Source organism: Lynx canadensis, chromosome C1 (assembly GCF_007474595.2).
Source record: "Lynx canadensis isolate LIC74 chromosome C1, mLynCan4.pri.v2, whole genome shotgun sequence".
Taxonomy (NCBI): domain Eukaryota; kingdom Metazoa; phylum Chordata; class Mammalia; order Carnivora; family Felidae; genus Lynx; species Lynx canadensis.
Window position 1 is genome coordinate 82,861,366 of NC_044310.1, and position 20,477 is coordinate 82,881,842.

Sequence of the window (20,477 nt, forward strand, 5' to 3'; positions counted from 1 at the left end):
GTTTGAGATTTTCACATACAAGTATTTAGTTTACACCACAACCTTGTAGGACAGATGCTGTCTTTCTTCCATAAATAAGCAATTTTTCCTGGGTTCACAATAAGTGATCAATCTAAAATTTAACCTACACTTAAAATCCTAATAAAGATGACCATGTAGATTAATATCATACTGTATACCTAAGTTTTAATCTTTCTTTTGAAATCTTAAAACTATATAAATGTACCATTTTTCTCTTGAAATACTTTTTTAAAAATAATTGACATTGAGAAATGATGTTTATAAAAAAGGTACCTGGTTGTTGAAGGAGCACTTATTGGATTTTTACAGCATTTTAGAACATAAATGTCAAACCTTGTGAAACAAAGAATTCTCTACATCCTTATAGGAAGACCTCCTTCATCTCCTACTCATTTGATAAAGCATCAGACACTTGGCGAAGAGCTCACAAATACTAGTTTCACAAAGAAAAGATACTATTAATTAATCATTTAATTAATCAAAAATTCACTAAGTGAATGAAAAACTGTGCTTAGTCTTACATTGGTTTAAAAAAAAAGGTTAAAACTCCTTTTGTTCTACTTATGCTCACAAAAGCCTGTTTTCTATATTTTGGTGTTGGGTTTTTTTGGTTATAAGTCTATCTAGTGTGTATGAATTATTCAGAATCTTAAATAAAATTATTTGAATTTTAGCCCCAGGGAAAAGTTCAATTCCTTGACGTGTCTCAGTGTGCCAGGCTTCATACCAAAACATATTTTAAAGCAGATATTTAATAAATTTGAAATGTGTTTTGATAATCAATGACAGTTCCTATCTATAAGCATTTACCTAGAGTCAATCTATTCAGTGAGTGCCTTGGATGAAAAAATCATTAATTTCAACACAAACTAATTTTTTAAATCAATAAACAATAAACATGCATTTTTACAATAATTATATCAAAACTTGGAAGAGGCTAATTAATAAAATGTGCTACATTTTCACATGCCTATAGAAATCACATTTCTAATACTTTAACCCAATTTACCAAGACAGGTCATAGTAGATAGACATCAAGATCAAATGCTGTTAATTTTATTTGCAGAGCTAAATATGAATTTACCTTGTTTGCAATACTTGTGATGAATGATTTGATATCTAGATTAGTTGGACAGCTCTTCTGACAGGGGGCATCAGCACATTTCAGGCACCTAAGAAATAAAATAACCAGATAAAGAAACTATAAGGTAAGTGAGATAATATTATATATATTCTCTACCCTACACCCATTCAGAGTTAGTGTCTAGTAAGAACAAATAAAATTGTGCTATTTTTAGGTACAAAATCTTTTTTTAAGCAGTAAACATAGAGTATCTGGGTTTCATTTTTTGTACACCTTCTGAGATGTATAAAATAGCACCACTCAGGTTAACTGCCCCTTCTTTCCATGTTCCTCCTAGAGATTAAAAGGATCATATTTATTTAAGATACATCATTCACTCATTTACTAAATCAGTCTTTTTTGACCTCTCACTAAACTGACAATGCTCAGAGAATGCAGTCTTTAATGATAAAAGTTTTGTATGCCTTAAAGCCCGCAATTATTATACACACACAAAAGCAAAGTCTCTGTCATTTTACTGCTTGTAATGTCCTTTCTTCCGCCCTTCGTCCCTCCCACTTTGTCTCCCACATTTCTTCTATCCCTCCTTCTTTCCCTCCCATCATCTCTCTCTCCTCCAATTTTCTGATGTTCTTTAACCTCCAAACTATTCACACGGCAACTGGCCTTTGTAGTACATGCTTCAGTGCATAGCCCAGATCCACCCCCTTCCAGAATGAAGCATTTATTCCCCTGCTGCTGTGCCCTTAGTCAAAGAGAACAGGCTCAACCAAGGTCGTGTCCCCTTTCTAGTAGCAGCCTGCTTCCAATTACAGGTCAATGAAGAGGTTAGAGCCCAGTCCCCTTGCCCAGACTTGGGGAACAAGTCTGCAGAAATCCATTGCAGTCTTTATTATGGCTGTCTGTCCAATCCTGATTCCTTCACTGTTGCACAAATGTTGATCTTCTAATAAATTTCCTGCATACTAATCCCATCTCAGAATCTGCTTCCTGGAGAACCGACCAGAGACATGTTCAAACTTTAGTGTACCTAAGGACCAGCTTGGTAAATGTCACAGTTTCCACAGAGGAGCCCCTCCTGAGTCTGAGTTATTGGCTTGGGAAACTATTTTGAAAAAAAAACTAAAAAGCCTTTGAGGTGATTCTGCTATACATGGTTCGATCCACACAGCAAGAATCATGATTGTTTAATTACTACTTCAGGACTGAAACCACGGGCTAGAATGGTCCTTAATTTGCACATTAATGTGTGTTATTCATTCATTTATTCATTCACTTAATAAAAATCTAATCAGTCCCTGTTACATGTCAGAACCTTGAATATGAGGATATAAAATTGATGACCACCATGGTCCTACTCTCATGCACCTTGCGATTTGGAGGAAGTTCACACATATAAAAGGCAACTGTAGTTGTCAATGTGAATTTGGGTGAAAATAGCATGCTCAGGGAGGATATCAGAGGAACTGTAGTACTGGAGGCGGAGAGTCAGGGAAAGCTGATTGGGAGGAGTAACACTCTGAAGGAAGACTGAAGAATGAGTGGGCATTAGGGAAGAGGAAAAGGGTGGGATTTGGAGTGTAAGGTCACTCAAGAGAATAAGTCAGTATGTACCCAGGTCTGGAGAAAAGTACAAGGTACATAAACTAATGCAGTCTGGTCTGTCACACAGTGAGATCAGGAGTAGAGAAGAATCAGGCTGGAGATCTGAAACTTAAGATACACCACTGTCACTCTTGTAAGAAGTCCAGAATTCTCCAAGAATTTCATTGAGAATGAATCCTACACTGCTTGGTGACAAAGGTGACTAGCTAGCTCATTTTCTATCTACTTCCATGTGTAAAGACCTTGGTTCATTTCCTTTGAGAAAACAATACTGGTCTCCTTGTCATTCTTTTGTGAGTAGGAGAGTTCTCTTCATTGTCTGAACCAATTTCTCAGCACCTAATTAATATCTTGTTTTTAAATCTGATCTCTTTTCTCTGGTTTGTGCCCTTAGCCTTCTCTCTAAATTAAATTTTACACAATGAGTACCGAAGGCTTTTCATAATCAATTGTCTTCTCTGAAATGTAGTCATTAAACCTCTCCCCTATCATTTCTCTAAATGCCATTGTTAGATTCACATTTATCATTTAGTTGAATTCCTATCTTCTCATACTTATGATTTTTTCCCTAAAACACTGTCACTGAGTTCAAAAAGAACTTCTTGAAAGTGTAATCAGCAGCATACATTGCAAAACAATGCAAACAGAGCATAATACATGGTCTATTTGGTCTATGATGTTGAAATGAGGTGATACTTTATGTGTTATCTTCACATGGATAAATATGTTGAGCATTATTAGTGGTTTGAAAGGATCTCCTATTATGTAGTAAAATAAAATAGCTAGAAATTTGGCAAATAATATGCCATCTTAAGTATCTTCTAATTTATAAAAAAAGTCATTTCAACAGTTTTAAAAATATCTGGCAATTCACAGGAATAAAGCAACAAATGTACTTATTTGTTTCATATGTGTATATGTGTGTATATATATATGTCTGTGTGCATGTGTATACATATCATTTATGTCATATAGATTCTGCTTATCCCTAATGAACTCACAAGTTTCCTACCTTTCTTTTTTCTAATACCCAACCTGAATAATAAGGCAATTAAAATATAAAGTTATAATGTCAGCAGGTATGAATGAGCCAAATTAATGCACAGTGTATTGTCCTGTTCTTCTAGAGAAATCTTAAATTCAACATAAACAGATTCACTTAACAGCACTGACAATGTAAGGATTTTTAGTTGTGGTTATTAAGCCTCTTTACCAAATAATTCCCTTTTTATTATTGAGCTAGTTCACAAATAACAGCTGTTGGAAATGTCAGATGTTAATGAGGCAGGGCAATGCAAACCTGAATTGTAGCATTCTTTTTTTCTTTGGTGCCATGAATATGCCAGAATGGGCAGACTCTGATAATAATACCATCTTGCAATTCTCTAAGCGCTCTGCAGACTAAAGTGCATCGGGCTGCCATTAATCCCACTTATCACTCTGACAGCTCAGTAATTACACTACTGCTATAGCCAGGTAGTCCTAATAAAATATCAACCACTGCACTGGAATGCATACTGGTGAGATGTTTTATTAAACTTGGGGGGGGGAGGGTTGATCATCAAGTGACATTAGTGTTGACCTATTTTTCTATTTGACAATAAATTATCCTTTGACCATGCCATAATAGATATTACAGAGTGCATTTACTGTACCAAATCAGAAAGGTACTGCATTACAATGATGTAGGCAAATGGTGTAAATAAAATAGCAGAAATGCATGTCAGAATGTTATTACCTAAATTGCTTTAAATGATTGATACCATGAAAAATCACAGACACAGTACTTAGGGGAATATGTCAACAATTATTGTAAACCACCATTCTACATAAATTTTTCCTAAGAAGTAACATTTAAATTACACTTGTTTTTATCTTCATTCATTTAATTCCCCTTTTATGTTTCAAAGTTACTCTGTTATAATGCAATTTATTTTTAAATGCACTATAAGAGCCAAAAGTTAATTCAGATAAACAATCATGTAATATTTTTAATCCCCAAATAATTATATTTATACCAAAAGGAGTATTTTAGATTTTTTAAAGCAATGAAACATCTTAGATTTTTTACTAGTGATAAACTTTTTTCATTTCCACATTTAATAGAGGGCATAACAATGGATTTCATTAAGAGCAAAATATAGAATCCTTAATAATGTTAATCCTTCATGATTCAACATGACCATAAAAAATGTATGAAAACTTTAGTACTGCTACTTAAGGGACAAAAACTATTAAAGATATAAAGATCTTTCTCCAGGGAAAGAGAGCCATGATTCCTCTCCCCAAATATTAGTGAGCTTGGACAGTTTTACTCTATAGAATAACACCAAAAAAATTATACTAAGTAAAGAAATGAACATTTCATTCTTTACACATCTGAGAACAGATGCCTGCTTCTTTTATTGTTAAGCATCCATAGCAGGTGGAATTGTGACCTATGCTTGTTAAAGAATTTTCTAATCCATGAGTTTAAATAACAGTTTCTTCCTCAATTAAAAAAAAAAATCAGAGGCACATGGGTGGCTCAGTCAGTTAAGTGTCCAACTCCTGATTTCATTTCAGGTCACGATCTCACAGTTGTGAGACGTAGCCTGACATCGGACTTGGTGCTGGGTGTAGGCTTGCTTAGGATTCTTTTTCTGCTTCTCTGCCCTTTCCCCACTCATATTGCATTGTCTTTGTTTTTTTGCTAGACTGGGTTCAATCAAGTTAGCACTGTTTGATCAGGCTATGTATAATCTACACTAGTCTATATGTAATCAAACTGAGCAAGTTAATATTTACCTAGAAAAATTTTAAGATATTTTCCTAACATTGATGTTGTGTTACCTCAGATCTTTGGAAGATCTACCTTGATTTGGAAGGTCTAACTAACTGAAATGTAGTGGATAGGTATAGGACCTAACCTCCATACCCTATAATCACCAGTATAGGCAAATATGTAGTCTAATATCCTACCCCAATTTGGCAATATTTCTACTGAAATGGCACATAATTGAATGGAAGGAATGTAAATCAAGGAATGTAAATCAACCCCTGGGGGGGGGGAGTTGGAAGTGTTTAATATATATCTGAGTTCCACAGCTTGCAATCCTTGTACCAGATCCCATCACAATTAAAAGACCCAAGAAAGATGGTTGATATCTTTAAAACATAATGAGACCAATTCAATGTTCTGATATATGAAACAGTCAAGAGCAATTCTCAGATGCCAAATATTCTCTTTACATCTCTCAATATTCAATTAATAGCCTCTCCTATATGTTTCCTGACTCTGCTTCTCTAATTACACAACAAATTCTTACTAGCTCAGGGATATTTGGAACTAACTTTGAATATTCGTAGTATATATTTTGGCCCAGCTTCTACAGTCAGCTGGCTGGGAAGGTATAGCAACATTGTTAAAGGTAACTGAACTTTTTAAGTTGTGCACCAATCTGTCTTGGTGATGCTGAACCAGTGATATTCATGTTTTAGACTTTTAATAATTACATAATTTGTAGGTAATATGAAAACATAATTTTTAACTAGAGCTATTTATCCTCTAGAAATTACCATTCATTTATAGGTGTTTTGAGACAGTTCAAAACAAGCAAGATTAGGAACAGAACACAATTCATAGGACCGATACTCAAAATATCTTGTTGGATTATCATGATCATGAGTCTAGTGATAAAACATAGTTAAAAACTCTTCTACAATCTTTCTGTAGTCTATATCAAGAATTACTGGTTTTCTCAGATATGAGTGGCTAAAAAATGTCTTTTACACTTTTTGTATATTTTTAATTAAAAGGAAGGCCTTGAGTTAAATTTTGATACTCATTTTTGATCTTCATATATGACTGATTCTTAAAAATTAATAAGATGGCTTTTATTTCCACTTCATAGACGAGAGTATTGAGGCTCCAGAAATCTCCCAGAAGCATAAGGAGACCAGTGGCCAAGACAGTTGAGGAAACTACTAAAATGCATTTACCATCTTACACTCAGGACTATCCCATTCACGTATGAAGACAGGTTAGAATTTTAAAAGATGATGTTCTACTGACCTTATCTCTTTGCAACATCACTGCCTCCTTGCCAGAGTAATTTGAAGACAGAAAAAAGCAGTTAAGATGTCACAGCTAGAAAAAGGCTACAGTATCCTCTCTCTTGGAGTCCAATTTTAGTTTAAGGAAAAAAAAGTAAAAGGTTTCAAGAAGCTTCTCAAGTCAAGATGAAAACATTAGGGTTTTACAATCTCACATGGTTTCAAAGGCTTATATAACCTTAGTAGTCATTTAGGCACTAATTCCTAAATTTAGGAAGCTAATTTTATTACATTTTAATAACTTTGGTATAGCCACTTCTATTAGAAAGACACTTTTTAAACATATTTTATTTTTTTAATTAAGTATGCTAAAAAACCTCAAGAGCAGAAGAAGCCACAAATTCATGTATATCTTATCCTACAAGCAAATAAAACAGTTTCATAAAAACTTAGTGCATACAACCTTCTGAAAAATTTTTAAACACATTTTCCTATTTTACTACACAAAGAGAGTATCATCATAAGTCTTTGAGGATGCTGCTCTTAAGAGCAGTTTAAACTTAGATTTTTCTCTTTCTTACAAGAGAAGATGGAAATTGAAAATCAGTTTTTGTGTCGCACACAGGTGGAAAAAAAGGATGGGGTGGAATCAGTGTACCTGAATAACTGTAGGAAGAGTCGCTGAAAGAAAATAAACACACCACTGCTACATACAGAAGATAAAACCAAGTGGGTATGAAAAGAGAAACAAGTCTAACTAAAGGAAGGGGAGTCAATCCTCAAGGCTTTCAGAATCTACTGGGGCTTTAAAATATTAGAAATAGAAATACTAAACAATAAGACAAGATTTAAATAACATTACCAAACAACAGTATCATAATGTGTAAAGAAAACAAAATGTATTTGCCAAATGTATGGTACTGATGATAATTACGCTAAGACTTACGGGGGAGAATGGGATCACTAAAGGTTGTAGTAGCACGGAAAGAGCACCCTCATTTCCAATTTCTCTCTGTTACTAATTTATTTAAAGAGTAGAGCATCATACCTACCAACTATTGTTGAAATTGTTGAAATGGAATAAAATATAAGTTACTGCAACTATTAATTAATATTACACATTCATGTTTTTTATATATCAATAATATAGAAACAGTTAAAGTCGACGAATATAAAACAAAGATAAAAATATTTATTTAATGTTTTTCTGCCTAGGAGACATCTAGATATTAAAATCTCTAATATAATTTGATCCCAGTCACTTGCAGTCTACAGAGGCAGACTTTAATAATTAAGAAAAACAGAATATCATTGATAAAAGCTCTGCTTTATGTCCTGAAGGGGTGGTCTTCTTGGCAACACTCTCTTAGGAAACCATTCTTTATCCATCTTAAAGATGGTGGGGATTGAGAATACTTAAGGAGACTAAGGAAGATGCTAGATTCAAGAAGAAGATAAAGAGCTTTCTCTGTCTTGCAGTAATGACATAGTGATAAGCCATGTACCTAGGTTAGAGTTCCTTGCAAAATGTGGCTATTCTAAAAGCAGCCAGCAAAAATAAGACTGAATATGTATATGTGTATACACACACACACACACACACACACACACACACGCACACACACAGACTTATGTAAATTATAATGTTAACTAAGTGCTCAAATGTGCTTGCTTCTCCAAAGCCTTTAAATGTACTCACTGAGAAAGCATAGCACACAGGTGAAGAGAGAAGGCTCTGGTGCTTGAGTGCCCGTATTTAATTACTGACTTCACTTTATTGGTTTTAAGACTTTAGGCAAATGACTTAAATTCTCTGGGCATCAGCTTTCTCACATGCAAACGCAGAGAATAATTTGTACTTCAGAAATTTATTATAAATTTTTAAATTATATATTCACATTAATAATATGTACTTCTTTAGTTACTTAACAGGCTTTCTTATAATCATTAAAATGCTCTGAAAGTTATATGGTACTTTCTCTAACGTGGAAGGAGTTGCTTAAGAGTCACAGCACAATGTTTTACTGCTATTTATAGACAGTAAACAGAGTGGATATCTGACAAACATAAATATATGCTTAAAGTCTTCATTTTCTCATTATGAGTTTTCAAAAGGAAGAGAAATTATTTCTATCTCAGGAGAATCAGAGAAGCCTTCTTTGACAGAGATACTTATGCTAGAGTAGGAGCATAAGTGGGATTTTACCATGTGTAGATATGAGTATACCAGAGCTTACTATCAAAAGCAAGTTCTGGCTGCATATTTGTTGTTCTCTGCAAGACACACAGCAGCTACCATGGATCATATACATTTTAAGTACCAATAATGTGGAGTGAGAGAATGAATGAAAGGAATGAGGGGAAAAGAAACTTCTACCTAATGCAATCCAAAAACAAGACAAAATAAAACAAAAAGACTACAGATTCATCCAGGGCAGAGACTATAATTCATCTTTGGTTCTCAGTATCTATGCTAGCAGTTGGCCCATATGGAGTTGCTCATACATGTTTATGGAAAACTCGTTATTCACTGCACTTCTTCAGGAATCAAATCCCTAAAACACATGTCAATCTCATCAGTGATCCAAGGCTATTTATACTGAATCCTTTCTTCTTAGGGCTTCGGTTTGTTGCTCCATGCTAATAGTATGAGGTAAAAAATAATCTCCTCTTAAAATTTAGTTAAATTCTAAGATGACAGGTTGGACTACACAATATACTGTGAAGTTTGTGCTTTTGAAAATACCTATATCCTTACTAAAAGTGTAACTTATCTTTATTATGGATGTGTAGCCAAGCATTTATCTGAGGAATGCAAATTGTAAATATGAGAATATATGTGATAAAAGAGGCTTTTCTTTATTCCTGCTCCACAGATCATCTCCTAGTACCTCCATATTTTCATGCCTATGTTAGGCATATTTCTCCCTTCTTTTTTTTTTTTTTTTGGCTGTCAAATGATCCTTTATTGAAATATTTTCCATTGTGGTTCTTACGTAGCTGGGCATTCCACAGCACCACTAATGACATCATCTATGATGTTGTGAGGGTGGCTGCCATCAACCTTGCAGCACACAGGATCTCTTTAATGGTTCCGGAGAGTATTCTGGCTAAGGACTGGTGCTGCATCTGTGAGGCAATGTTGACAATATCATCAAAAGTGATATTTCCACTGTGCTTAATGTTTTTCTGCTTCTTTCTGTCTCTTGGCGGTTCCTCGATGGCTTTGAAATTCAGGGCAGAGGCAGAAGGTACCACCTCAATCTGGTCCTTTCTGTTCTAAATGTTCAGTTTCACTGTAATCCTCAGATCCTCCAAATCACCAGTTGCCTTGGCAATGTCATCACTAACCTTTTTTGGAGACAGACCATGGAGCAGATCTTCAGGGCAAGGGCAGACCTGGCACTGACTTCCCCACCACTGTACCTCCGGTATATGACTTTGACCTCACTGGGAATGGACTTAGGCAGCATGGTAGAAGCAGCTGGTGTCTGATGAAAGTGGATTCAGGATGACAAAAGACAGTTGCACATTTCCTTCTTCTGAGCCCAAGGCCAAAAGCACTCCCTTCCTCTTCTCAATTGCTGCCACATGGTAAGGTAGCAATAAAGAACTTCTTAACCTCCATGGAAGGGTAGCACTTTCCTATATACTATCTATGTACAAATATGGTCTTTCCCTAGGTAACTATTTATAATTAATAAAATACCTGTATTTATATGCCATTTTAATTTGTATAAGTTTATATACATGTGAATACATATACCCATAATAAAATCAGTTACATGTTTAGTTAGCAGGTAGCCATTTTCAAAAAATCAAGCCTCACAATACATTTTATAATCCTACCTACCATTTTCAACTTAACTACAAGTTATGTGTATTTTTTCCAACCCAGCATACTGTTGCTCATCACAATTGTGGTTCCCCTCACATTCTAGGCAGCTGCTAGATGATGCTCAATATACTTTTGATCCTTTACAGACCTTAGAGGGAACTGGGTGACAGTACTGACAGTTTTTATTATAGCTTTCCTACTACTCAATAATCTTATTTCACCTGGACTATATCCCCAGTAGTGTCATAAACTCTTTGATTTATATTGAGGATCTTTCCAGGCTTCTTAGAAAAAACAGACATAATTTTTTATAGCATATCCATATGCTGTGCAAATTATCTTCTCAAATTTTGAACCACCTGTTGTATGTTTAACTTAATGTCAATGAAGCCTCTATATGAAGGTAACAAAAAAGTGATATATATTAGTCATAGATGCCCTAAAAGTCAACTTATCAGTAAGTTTCAAAACTGAAAAAGCTGTATATTTTGTGACTTATGTGAAGGCAATTTCAGAAATAATATAACAATAATAGTAATACTAACAGACTGTTATTTGGTTTCTAATAATAAAGACATAAAATAGAAAAAAAGTCAAATAGTTTAATCAACAAATAAAATAGGCTATTTATTATGATACAATTCCTGGATTTACGTGACACATTAACTATGAAAAAATAATATCTGTAAATATGTAAACCTACTTAAGGGCAGTGGGCTAGTATTTTAGATTTAACTTTATACAATGTTATACGGCTTGAGTTCTTTTTTTTGTAATGAGCAAGTATAACATGTAATTTAAAATTTAACATACTTTGACACTGGCAACTAAAATCACAATATCCTGTGTAATTTTAATTTTTTTACTTTGGTCATTTGAATTGACCAAGGAAAAACTAACCAATGATGCTGCCATAGTCTCTTTTCCTTTCCCTGAAAACTCCAAAGTCTTCTGAAAGATTCAGTCAAGAGTTTTTAAAAAGAGTTTTAACAATGGAATATACTTCTGAGTAGCTGGTGGTTCACAAAAGCTAACAGAACAAAGGGTTAGGTCTCCTCAAATAAACAGTGAGTGAGTGATAGCACAAGTACTGAAGGGACTCATTAAGTTAAAACAACAGTGGAAGAAACTATTTGGCCTTAAAATAATACTATATCATTCACCAATAATAGAATTCAGAAACAAATTTATCCACATGTTAGCCATGTAGGTATTATAGCACAGTAGGAATAATTCAACTCTAAGCATTCCAGTATGTTCTCTGCCTCAAAAGCCACACTTGAAGCCTGCTTCAGAATTCAGTTTAGGTGTTTCTCATGGAGCTCCCTGGTTCTTGCCATTCCAATCTCCCAAAGCACCCTGTGGGTTCCTTTATCAAAGCAATTATCACATTGGAATGCAACAGCTGGTTCACTTTCCTGGTGTCTCTTCTATTTCCTCTTTCAGTGAGAAATGGTTGTGTTCCTTTGTCTTTGCTGTTGGTTTTCTTGGAAATAGATTAATTTGAAACTGGATAAAAAAGGCAGCCAGAATTTTAGTAATAACTCCAGTTACTGCTGTTAATGTTTGGAAAAAATATATCTTTTAATAATTTTTCTTCACACTTATGTAAATAATATACACATATAATGGAAAATGTTTATATTTTGTTTAATTTATTGAGTAAATATTTATTTAAAGCTAGTACTATATGCTAGCGCTATGCCATGTTTTAAAAGTATTATCTCATTTAATCTTCATATTCACTCGATGAGGCAGATATAAATATTAACTCACTATATCTTTACAAGAACCTGATGGAATAGGTACTGTTGTAATTCTCACTTTAAAGATAAAGACAATAAGGTACACAATTCCCTTCTCTGTTTTAGGTTTGAAATATTTTATTTCCTATTTCTGTGATCCTGGTGATCATTAAGAAGTTAATAAAAATACCCTAAGGGTCTGTGATTGACAGTTTTCTCTTCTATTTCATTCTAAAATCTTAATAGCATATGATAATGTCAGAGCTTGCCTCACAGTTTGTGAAATCCAGATTCAGGACTCTTATCCAGGTCTGACTTTCTCCAAAGCCCAGCCTGTAGGCATCATCATTTCATTTCTCTAGTAGTTCTCCTTGTAATGATAGCCAGTAGCCCCAGAGAACCTGAGAAAGATTTTCTGATATAACAGATAAAAGCCATGCATGTTATAGCATTATTATGCTATATATTCCATAAATGGTTGCCTTAAAAAACAATCTAACAAAACTCGTCATTTACTTCACAAAGTACACAGCAATAATACTTGCAGATCCTGATATCTTTACAAAGCATTTTCTTATATGTAAATTACCCATCAAGAAATTAGGAAGATCAGTCTTTCCAACAGAAATACCAGACAGACAAAATAAAAGCAATTAGAAACATTCTATAATATCACAAATAGAAGTCATAATAGATAAAATAAAAACATATTTGACATCTATAATCATGACCAAGCCCAAAATAATTATGTCACTATGCAACATTTGGAACATTATATACTGCAGCAAAAAAAAAGTAAAGGCCAAAATGTCCCCATTAAAGTTGCTGTGCAGACCACTATTACTTCCTATGAGGTTCTCTCTGAAATAACTTAGACATTATTCCAGTCCTTAGGAGTTTATGCCTAAGAGTTGATGCTGACATTGCACATGAAGAATATGCAGAACTTTCAGGAAATTAATGAATATGGGAGAAAAACAGATAAGAATATAAATGCTTAATCTTCACAATTTAATTCATATCTTAAGGTGGACCAAAATTTCAGGCAATGGCACTGCTTGGTAAAGGAACTAATGTGAAAATGGCCTGATCATTATCAGAACATTCTTACAAAAAATTATTCTAAAAAAATTAGCTTACAAGCTAAAGGACACAAATTCAGAAATAATACCTTGAACATAGTCATCAAAATTAGCTGCCTACAGCTTGATACAATTTAAACTGTAAAAATAGGAAAATAAAAAAGCTAGGGGCAAATAATATATATTTTTGTAAAAATGGAAAATTCCATTGACTATGCTTCTCATTATAACACTGACAATGCTGTCATAGTATGTTACATGCACGATTAAATTTAAGAAAGCTGAATGAAGAATTCCAGTGAAGGTAATAGAACTTAAATGTGTTCATGGTCTGTGGAATCTTAACATATTATTTCCTTCATTCTTTTGTTCTTTCCTTCCTTCCCTACTTCCTCAATCAACAAATACGTACAGTGCATTTGTTATTTGCTAGGTATTTAGGTAGATGGTAAAGATACCAATATGAACAAGACATGGGCTCTGCCTTCAAGAAGCTCACAGTGAAGAAGTCAGACTCATGAATATACATTCTCATGATGCGAAGGTATGGTAATGGAGAGGTGAGAGATACACAGACTTGCCCCAAGTTTAGAGGTACCCCCATCTGTTCACTCCTCTAGTTTCAACACCAATATAACGCTAAAAATACAATAAGTGGATTTTTTTTTCTTCAGACTGTGTGTGTGTGTGTGTGTGTGTGTGCGCGCGCGTGTGCGTGTGTCTGTGTCTCTTATGGGCAGGCCAAGAAATATAGAACTTGAGGAAGATATGTGAAAGACTAGAAGTATTTACTACCATCTACTGAAAGTGGCATAGAGCTCTCTGCTCAACTACTTCTGGATTCATCTCAGTCGCAAACAGATCATCTCTTAACTGATCTCTCTTCTTTTACCCATATACAATCCATTAAGTACTTATCACAAAACACCATAAAAGAAAATGTAGTGTGATGGATTCTGGATTTAAACCCAGCTCTATCCTTATTAGCTTTGTGATCCCAGAACAATTATTTAAATTCTTTGTGCCCCCAACTTTTTCCTATATCTTGCTAATTATAGGCTAGACATCATACCATTATAGGGATGATTTAAAAAAAATTAACATATGTAAAACATTTAGTGCCTGCCTTATAAGTGCTCAATAACGTAAATCATTGTAAATTGTATGTATGATTATCTACGAACAATGGAGAATACAATGGAATAAATGAGCACTGTTTTTCAGTAGCTACTGGGAAGCACAGTTTTATGGTGAAATTGTAAAATAATAATTACCACGTGGTTCCTGTGAAAATTAAATGAGATAATTATGAAGAGCACCAACAACAATGTCATGCTCATAGTAGCTGCTCAATAAATGAAAAACATAAATGAAAAATATCTTCCAAGCCAATTCAAGGGAGCTTGTAGAATACAGAAGTGAAGTGGTATAATTTTGAAAAAAAAAAAAAAGTATAACCAGGAGAGATCATGAGGAATAAAATATGTAAGATATAAGTGCTAGTGCATCCATAAGGTTTATAATGAAATTAGCAGCCACACCACAGAGCCAAGCATGTCTACAGATACATAGCACGATGAGTTACACTTAGCAATGACTTGGTACTCATTATTTCATTTCTCCAAGTGATCTCTTCTTTACTTCATCAGTAACAGTTTTGATGAGACTGCTTCAGTAACCAATTCCACATTTGGGTAGTCAGTGTAGGCAAACCTAATTTGTCAACAATGAAAAGACGCATTAGAACCTAGGATGGTGGGAGTAGTCAGGGAGGCAAATGAATCTCCCTTTGTCAAGGGAAACTCTGTGATAGAGGTATACTTCTTTTTGACTCCTTTATTTCCCACACCTAAAATGGATATTCTTCCAATACATGAATTTCATATGATGAGACACCTAAGTTTTCAACTTTAAGTATACAGAAAGAGAAAGAGAAACTTGTTTAAAAATAAGTTTGGAGAATACATTTTTCTTACGTACCACATTTTCATTCAAGCTGTGAAATGTCCCACCTCTTCCCATCTTGCCATTTTTTTAAGGTGAACTTCTCAGAACAAACCCACTGAGAAGAAATTGGTTTGCAAGCTAGGCAGATATTAATCTATTCTCCCAGCATAGTGGGTGCATAAATCTTTTTTTATTGAAGAGGTGTTGTTAAAGTTCTATATATAAGGCGACAGTACAATATTGATTTTGGTAATGCTAATACAAAAGCAGTATTTTTAGTTAAACATATTATATTCTTTCCATTTTCCTGCCTCTGTTTTTGCTTTTTCCCTTAATACAAAATGCATAATTCCTCACTCATACACCTCATCTGACAAATTCCTGGGTATCCTCCAGGATATAACACAGGTATCATTTCCTCTTGAGAAGCCTTCCTCAATTACCTCCTCACTTCTTAAAGGTTATTAATTTACTTCTTCATATCCCCACATTTTTCACATTTTTATATATATATTTTTTTTTAATTAACTGCATCCACAAATAGCTGATAGGTCTCAGGAGGACATTCATTCATTCAACAAATATTGTTTGAGTGCCTGTTAGGTGCAAGGCCATGGGAAAATAATGGCTACTAAAACAGACACAGATACTTCCTTTCTGTAGCTTGGAGTTAAACAAACAAACAAACAAACAAACAAACATTTCTCTGCAAACAAAGATGAATTGTGATAGCATAAAGCAATGGGATTAAGGGATCCTGGAAGTTCTTACTGCCATCTCGAGGATGAGCAGAAATCAACTATATTGAGAAGAGAAAAGGAGGAGGCAGAGGAAACAGATGTGCAAATGCCATGAGATGGCAGGAGGCTCAGCAGGTTGGAGGGTTTGAAGGAAGATCCTGGTGTCTGGAGCAGGAGAGTGAGGGGGAGGGTGTCTGACAAGGGCAGAGAGACTGCTGATTTAGTCCAGTACTTCCAGCAGCTAGCCATACCAGCTGCTCAACAAATGTCAGCTGAATAAATAAATGAGTAATAATAATAATAAAAAGAGGACTATGCACAAGCTTGAATTTTGAGGGTTTGTATTATTCTTACCTTGGGAAAATTAAAATTTTTACAAGGTAATTTACTTCCCATTACTACAAACAGAAATATTTTTGCCTTGTTAAGACTTTCCTCTTTTCATATATTTAAAAGTAATTTAGAGAGCTATAATTCAGTACTAAATACAGTATATAAAGTATTTATGATCAGCTAATTTGAAAAACAAGCATATTACATACATCTGCTTCCAAAAGAAATATTTGTAGTATTTTCAAAGTTTCACTGTGGATTCCAAAGGGATATAAATTCTGTAATCTCTTTAGGGGGAAAAATGATCATTATTTTCCACATACCCTTATCAAATGAAGGAAGTTTGGACCTCAACATTTTTTTTGTCTGCACTACTAAATTCCCATAATGCACACTGTCCAAGTAAAAGGAACACCTGCCCCTGATTATATCATTTATAGACATCTCCCATCACACAGTGATTCAGTCATGAAGCAAATATACTTAAAAATAAACTCTCAGAGGAAAACACATTCAAGAATCTAATTCATAACTGCCTTTCTACATTGAAAAAGCACTGAGCAAAGGGTGCTTTCTGGGTCCTACTCTGTTACTGACAAATTATACAACTCTGATCAAAGCATTAACCTGATTTAGTCTCAGTTTTCTTATCTTTCAGGAATGGGTATGCAATTAGGTGACTTCTAGTACAAAAAGACCATGATCTGATGTTCTCTTCATATGTTTCTCAAATGTTAAGATATTATGACAGTAAAAATCTTTCAAAAAACAATAACAAGGACCACATTCAGTTTTCAGTTGGGGGGAAGTTCGATAAAGAATCACCAAAATTTGGGGGCACCTGGGTGGCTCAGTTGGTTAAGCATTCGACTTTAGCTCAAGTCATGATCTCACGGCTTGTGGGCTAAAGCCCATGGCTTTGGGCTCTGTGCAGACAGGTCAGAGCCTAGAGCCTGCTTCAGATTCTGTGTCTCCCTCTCTCTCTGCTCCTTCCCTCCTGGTGCTCTGTCTCTCTCTCTCTCTCCCCGTCTCTCAAAAATGAATAAACATTAAAATTTTTTTTAAAGAAGAATCACCAAAATTTTAAACTCTGAACATTTTCTTTTGAATGAGAAAAAATATTTCAACAAACGGAACATAGTTTGAAACTTACAGTGATACCTCTCCTAAAATTTCATTAGCAGTGTGGAAATTGTTACTTTAAAAGGAAAATGAAGAATTTGAAAAAAAATCCAATCCACCGCAATAAAAATGGTAAAGTATCTGACAACTGTGTTCAGGTCCAAAATGTTCAGCTACATTAAGTGATGAGGATCACTTTTCTCCACTCTGTATTTCTTGGCAGTCTGACTTAATTTTGGATTAAGTCCTTAAAAAAGCTATTTAATTCCATTTTTAGGTATAAGGAACTGATCTCCTCTACCTATACTACAATAAGAAATTTCCATTTATTTCTATCTACATCATGCCATTTTAGCACCCAGCAAAGGAAACATCAAGCTTCTTTTCTAGAAAATGTACCACAAAATAATCAAAAGAATACTGAGTGGGGCCAGAAAATAGGGATTTATATCCTGTCACTGCCACTAGGAGGTTATGGGGATTGGATAAGCCATCTAATCTTTCTTTGTCTAACATTTTCCATTTGAGAAATGAGATAATACTTATTTTAGAATCATTAGAAATACATAAAGTGTTGAAACACAAGTAGCTATTCACAACACACTTATTCACTTGTATATTCTGTCTGCTAGTGTCCATACCTACCCCACAAATGTGTAGCATGCCTCCCTGGAGCTAAGTCTTATGGATTATGTTATGTTTACTTACTACCCTACCTATAAACCAGCATTACTAAATTCCACAGACACAAACCTATTCTAGTCTATGCTTCTTAAAATTGCTACAATCCTGGCTTTTGAATCTTCAATGCCCATTTGGCTTCTAATGTTATACTTATTAACTCTTAAGTAATCTAACAAATTTATCCATATGGCTTCTTCTTAACCTTATAACTGTCTGATATTTTCTTTCCCTCTAGCCATCAAGTAATGTCAGAGTAGAAATTTGCATTTATCCAAACTAACCTTGGTATATTTAGAAGATAAGTAATGAATTATGTTTTTAATACTATGTAGAAACCACTACATACTGATTTTTAAAAATGTTCTGTTTTAGATTAATACTTGTAAGGCACAAAATTTTATACTGTCTTGCCACCTTCCACAATCTTTTACATATATAAATTGGTGGTAAGGTAACAATGCTAAACTGAGATGATACTAAGAAAAGAAATGACTGGGGCACCTGGGTGGCTCCGTTAAGCGTCCAACTTCAGCTCAGGTCATGATCTCACGGCTCGTGAGTTCGAGCCCTGTGCTGGGCTCTGTGCTGACAGCTCAGAGCCTGGAGCCTGCTTCAGATTCTGTGTCTCTCTCATTCTCTGCCCCTCCCCTGCTCGCATTCTCTTTCAAAAATGAATAAACGTTAAAAAAATTTAATATGAAATTTATTGTCAAATTGGTTTCCATACAACATCCAGTGCTCATCCCAAAAGGTGCCCTCCTCAATACCCATCACCCACTCTCCCCTCCCTCCCACCCCCCATCAACCCTCAGTTTGTTCTCAGTTTTTAAGAGTCTCTTATGCTTTGGCTCTCTCCCACTCTAACCTCTTTTTTCCCCCTCCCCCATGGTCTTCTGTTAAGTTTCTCAGGATCCACATAAGAGTGAAAACATATGGTATTTGTCTTTCTCTGTATGACATTTCACATAGCGTAACACTCTCCAGTTCCATCCACATTGCTACAAAAGGCCATATTTCATTCTTTCTCATTGCCACATAGCATTCCATTGTGTATATAAACCACAATTTCTTTATCCATTCATCAGTTGATGGACATTTAGGCTCTTTCCATAATTTGGCTATTGTTGAGAGTGCTGCTATAAACATTGGGGTGCAAGTGCCCCTATGCATCAGTACTCCTGTATCCCTTGGGTAAATTCCTAGCAGTGCTATTGCTGGGTCATAGGGTAGGTCTATTTTTAATTTTCTGAGGAACCTCCACACTGTTTTCCAGAGTGGCTGCACCAGTTTGCATTCCCACCAGGAGTGCAAGAGGGTTCCTGTTTCTCCACATCCTCGCCAGCATCTATAGTCTCATTTGTTCATTTTAGCCACTTGGACTGGCATGAGTTGATATCTGAGTGTGGTTTTGATTTGTATTTCCCTGATGAGGAGTGACGTTGAGCATCTTTTCATGTGCCTGTTGGCCATCCGGATGTCATCTTTAGAGAAGTGTCTATTCATGTTTTCTGCCCATTTCTTCAATGGATTATTAGTTGTTCGGGTGTGGAGTTTGGTGAGCTCTTTATAGATTTTGGATACTAGCCCTTTGTCCGACATGTCGTTTGCAAATATCTTTTCCCATTCCTTTGGTTGCCTTTTAGTTTTGTTGATTGTTTCCTTTGTAGTTGCCTTTTAGTTTTGTTGATTGTTTCCTTTGTAGTGCAGAAGGTTTTTTATCTTCATGAGGTCCCAATAGTTCATTTTTGCTTTTAATTCCCTTGCCTTTGGGGATGTGTTAAGTAACGAATTGCTGCGGCTGAGGTCAAAGAGGTTTTTTCCTGCTTTCTCCTCTAGGGTTTTGAGGGTTTCCTGTCTCACATTCAGGTCCTTTATCCATTTGGAGTTTGTTTTTGTGAATGGTGTAAGAAAGTGGTCTAGTGTCATCCTTCTGCATGTTGCTGTCCAGTTCTCCCAGCACCATTTGTTAAAGAGACTGTCTTTTATCCATTGGATATTCTTTCCTGCTTTGTCAAAGATGAGTTGGCCATACTTTTGTGGGTCTAGTTCTGGGGTTTCTATTCTATTCCATTGGTCTATGTGTCTGTTTTTGTGCCAACACCATACTGTGTTGATGATTACAGCTTTGTAGTAGAGTCTAAAGTCTGGGATTGTGACGCCTCCCACTTCAGTCTTCTTCAAAATTACTTTGGCTATTCGGGGCCTTTTGTGGTTCCATATGAATTTTAGGATTGCTTGTTC

At 35.0% G+C, this 20,477-nt stretch overlaps 1 protein-coding gene and 1 pseudogene across 1 annotated transcript in view; both read right to left on the reverse strand.

The window, feature by feature from the left end:
* The window catches only part of DPYD (dihydropyrimidine dehydrogenase), an 863,978-nt gene that overhangs the window by 662,861 nt on the left and 180,640 nt on the right, over positions 1 to 20,477 (reverse strand). Inside the window, 1 exon segment of the mRNA XM_030327163.1 lies at positions 1,106 to 1,193. Coding sequence (XP_030183023.1) covers positions 1,106 to 1,193 — 88 coding nt within the window.
* On the reverse strand, positions 9,678 to 11,075 carry LOC115521730 (annotated as a pseudogene).